This window comes from Monopterus albus, unplaced genomic scaffold (assembly GCF_001952655.1).
Source record: "Monopterus albus unplaced genomic scaffold, M_albus_1.0 scaffold24.1, whole genome shotgun sequence".
NCBI lineage: Eukaryota > Metazoa > Chordata > Actinopteri > Synbranchiformes > Synbranchidae > Monopterus > Monopterus albus.
Genome location: NW_018127904.1, coordinates 84,208 through 88,278, shown reverse-complemented (window position 1 = coordinate 88,278; position 4,071 = coordinate 84,208). Strand labels below are relative to the sequence as shown.

The following is a 4,071-nucleotide window of genomic DNA, read 5'->3' as shown; positions in this document are numbered from 1 at the left end:
TTTCACAATCTTACATTCTGACAAAGACCTCAGGTACACAACACAAATGCGTGGCTTTCGAAAATATAAGTCAAAGCTATTTGTTTTCACTGTAGCAACAAAATGAGAAAAGAGTTCTCATTTCAATAAATAACGAGAACTCTGTTGAACAAAGAGGTAATGTGATGTAAAACAAAACAAAAAAATAAATAACACTTTCAAAGCTACATGTTAATCACCTTCTTTCACCACCTGAGTACATCTTTAGGTTCCTGTGCTGTATCCTGATCCTGGTCTGTGCTTGGACAGTGGAATGTCATTAAGGTTACATTGGGGCAGTAAGCAGGGACGGTGGTGCTAAGGAGGTGTAGGTGGGGTGGTAGCACAGCTTGACTTCAGGGAAAGTGAAAAGGAGTGAGGTAGGAAGGAGAGTGACTTTTCAGGAAGTGTTCTGGGGAAGATCTGTAGGAAGTGGTGATGTATTCCTCAGTCTGTCTGCCCTGAACTGTCCCCCATTTCACCTGCTTCAGGTACAAAGAGAGCATCAGCTAACACTCAGCTGTGCAAAGCCAATCAGCTTTACCTCGTCCGGGATCTCTGTGTCATCACAGCTAGAAGCCTGTGTGAGGGGGGAAGACAGCAAGAGGTCAGTGAGGCTTGTCCGCACCCTGTCATCTCCATCACCAAAATTAATCCTGCAAAATCTCTAAAGCAGCTGTGGTATAACACCCTGAATGAACCTGGCAACTGAAAATCCTTCTAAATAGTCCATCCGTTATCTGGAGCCAATCTCAACTGACATTGGGTGAGAGGTGGGGTCCATGCATACTGTATGTCCAAAAGTATGTGGACACATACCATGTCCATATTCTTTTACCTACCTTGCTGATATTTACAGTGTGGGGAAACTCTTTCCTAACATGACAGTGTCCCTGTGCACAAACCGAGGTCCATGAAGTTACTGTATGGCTGCAGGAAGAAATAGAAGTGATTGCAGAAGGACTTGCTCAGAGCCCTGTCATTAACCTCACGGAAACCCTTTGAGATCAATTTGAACACTGAATGCAAGCCAGGCCTTATCGAGCAACATCAGTGGCCGGCCTCACTAATGCTCCTGTCGCTGAATGGGAACGAATGCAGTCAGGCTTTAGAAATCTGATGACAAGCTTTTCCTGAAAAGTTGAGGTTGTTATAGCAGCAGATTAATGCCCACGGTTTTGAAATGAGATGTTCAACAGTAACAGTGGTGTAATATTCAGGCATCCACATACCTTGTTTGGGTGTCTACATACTTTTGGCCATGTTAGTGTTTCATTCCTAAGCTGAACAATGCCCAGTGATATTTATTTAGCACAACATTTATTTTAGCGAATGTTCAACTGTCCAGCACCTCATTTCACCCTGGTTTTTAGGCTCCTCGGATGCTATTCACCAAGGTGTGTGCACTGATATTTGTCAGTGAAAATGAGGGAGTATTTCATTTCGATCTTAAGACAGCAGTACATGGGTGACCTAACCTGTCGGCCTGCAGCAATTCACAAATTGAAGCAAGATACTCCATCTGCCTGGGGGTCTGCAGCTGTCTGATCAGCATGGTAGGACTGTTAAAATGGGTCGCTTTTAGTGAGCTCACAGTGTCTACGGTGACCTCTTGTTCAGTTAAGTCGTAAAGCTACTCTAACGCCACCCACACTATAAATTGTCTGAATAAAACGTTATAAATTGTTCCCCTAGCAAGGGTAATTATTCTCACTCCCTGGTTCTGTGACACTGAACTCGTAATTCTTCACTTTGGAAAGGAAGACTGAGCCACAGTGAGGATTTTACACTGCTTGCAGTGGAGCAGAGTTAACGTATGGAGGTGCGAGCATGCCCATATATCGAACATGGTGTGCCAAGCTAAGCCTTCACTCTGACTGATTTGTCCAGGTACAACACTCAGTAGGTGCTGAAATGGCAAATGAGAGGTGATTCTGAAAAGCGCCATGACCCAAAGCACAGAGGCTGTTTACACACAACTACAGAAAAGGTCAATAAAACATAATTTACGTGTTTTTGTCAGCTCCAGAAGGGATGACATTATTGGTTTCATTATTATTTTTTTCCAAATGTCACAGTTTCTCTAATAATCACAATCAGGTGATACATATACAACATGCTCTCATTTGCCGTAAATAACAAAGGTAGGCTGGATCACAACAAAAGTTATGAAACCTTCATTTATGCTGTAGATGAGACACTATAAGAATCCTGACACTGCTCACACACCACTGGAAAAAAACTAGATACTGGATCAGTACTGGCAGCTACTCAATATTAAAATGGCAAAAATGCGATGGGACAACCCCCTTTTCATGAATAAGGAGCTACTTTATGACTGGACAGTATATAAAAATTATATACATTGGTATTTCAACATGCAATATTTATTTTAAATCCAGAGTGGATCATATTTAATTTTAGAAATGTATCTAGATATTCCAGTACCAGATAGTATCTGGTGTGGAGTTTGCATGTTCTCCCTGTGCCTGCGTGGGTTCTCCCCGGGTACTCCGGGTTCCTCCCGGAGTTGGTGACTCTAAATTGCCTGTGAGTGTGAGCCTGTGTGGTTGTTTGTCTACATGTCAGCCCTGTGATAGGCTGACGACCTGTCCAGGGTGTGCCCCACCTCTTGCCCAATGTCAGCTGGGATTGGATGGTTGGATTATTTTCTTATACACGTATAAAGTTATCATTTATTATTATTATTATTAAGTACTCTTAGGAAGTGCTCAGAATAAAGGGAGGTTTCAAAATCTTCTGTACATTTCAAGAACAAATCCCATCTACTGATGAAAACTGAGTGATACGTTCAAAAGAAAAATTAAACCTTGGGTTGATTTAATTTTCTCAACTATGCTCATAGACACAGTACATGCTCAATGTAACAGACATTGGTTAATGCAGAAGCTCTTTGGTTTGTTTGTGGCCTTTCTAATAACTTTAGCTCTCACAGTCCTCACTGAACCTCTCATCTATAAGTTGTTTATGGCTTAGCACTGTCGGGCTTGACAAACCCGGGAGGCTGTTGTCAACCATCAGTCATGTAGAAACTCACCAGCTTAAAGGTCAGTACTTTGTAGGTAGTTGGGTCATCTACAATCTTCTGTAGGTTGGCAGCAACTGTAAAAGTGAGGGGAGCAAGACAACATAATGTTAAAATAAACACAGGCAACAGTAAATTTCAGGACATGTCGGCACTAGAAGAAGAATCAGTTCCTGTGCCAGTTCATATTTTAGATGATAGGTTAGTGAATACTTTTAAAAATCAGATGCAATATACTATAATACATACAAGCAATTTCTATCAGTTGTACTCATTTCAGGTTCTGTGGATTTGCCCAATAAAATAAATGTCCTTCTCTGATAACTGTGCATCCTGTAACATCCTAATGTTCTTAAAGTAAGGATTTGTGGCAAATGAACTTAATGTATTCAGACAACACAATTAACAAGAATAAAGAAGTGTGACATTACCAATAACAACATCAAGCCCGTTGACTAGACCGGCTGAAAACAGCTCCTGGGAAACGCCATCAGCTGTGTCTTATGAGGGAATGACATGACAAATATTTGATCTGCAGCATTCCACTTACCATGTAATTATGAGAGATATTGAATTAAATACTATCACAAGCACTCCCATTTACAAACGCTGCCGCTGACCGCAACACACACACACACAACAATTCACACAGCACATTAAAATCTAGACTGAGCTCTTACCTCGCCCAGGAGTGAATTCAAACCGGATGTCATTCAGCTCCTTTCTAGAGTTCCTGAAAGGAGAAATAAGAAGGCGTGATTGCACAAGTAGTATCCGAAATGTCAGATTTAAATGTGTTGCAGCTCCCTTTTGAATAGAGCAGTGGTATGACTGAACTGCAGATGACTAGGAGCAGGAGAACAGAGCTGTGTGCAGTCAAGAAAACGCCTTCTGTGAACTAGAAGAAGAGACGATAAAGTGGACATGTTAGCGCTGCAACACCACTGATTCCACTGGAATGTTGGATTCACTGGTTTTTGTTTTTAGCCACTTGGGGGAAGCACAAT

General features: G+C 41.6%; 1 protein-coding gene across 3 annotated transcripts in view; it reads right to left on the bottom strand.

The window, feature by feature from the left end:
• Positions 1–6: 6 nt before the first annotated feature.
• The window catches only part of stk39 (serine threonine kinase 39), a 24,930-nt gene continuing 20,865 nt past the window's right edge, over positions 7–4,071 (bottom strand). For all 3 annotated transcript variants that reach the window (XM_020594705.1, XM_020594706.1, XM_020594707.1), the window contains exons 15-18: positions 3,745–3,797; positions 3,496–3,564; positions 3,077–3,141; positions 7–598 (exon numbers count right to left, since the gene is read on the bottom strand). In XM_020594705.1, the coding sequence (XP_020450361.1) occupies positions 524–598; positions 3,077–3,141; positions 3,496–3,564; positions 3,745–3,797 (262 nt within the window). In that variant the 3' untranslated portion in view covers positions 7–523. The remainder of the gene's footprint in view (positions 599–3,076; positions 3,142–3,495; positions 3,565–3,744; positions 3,798–4,071) is intronic.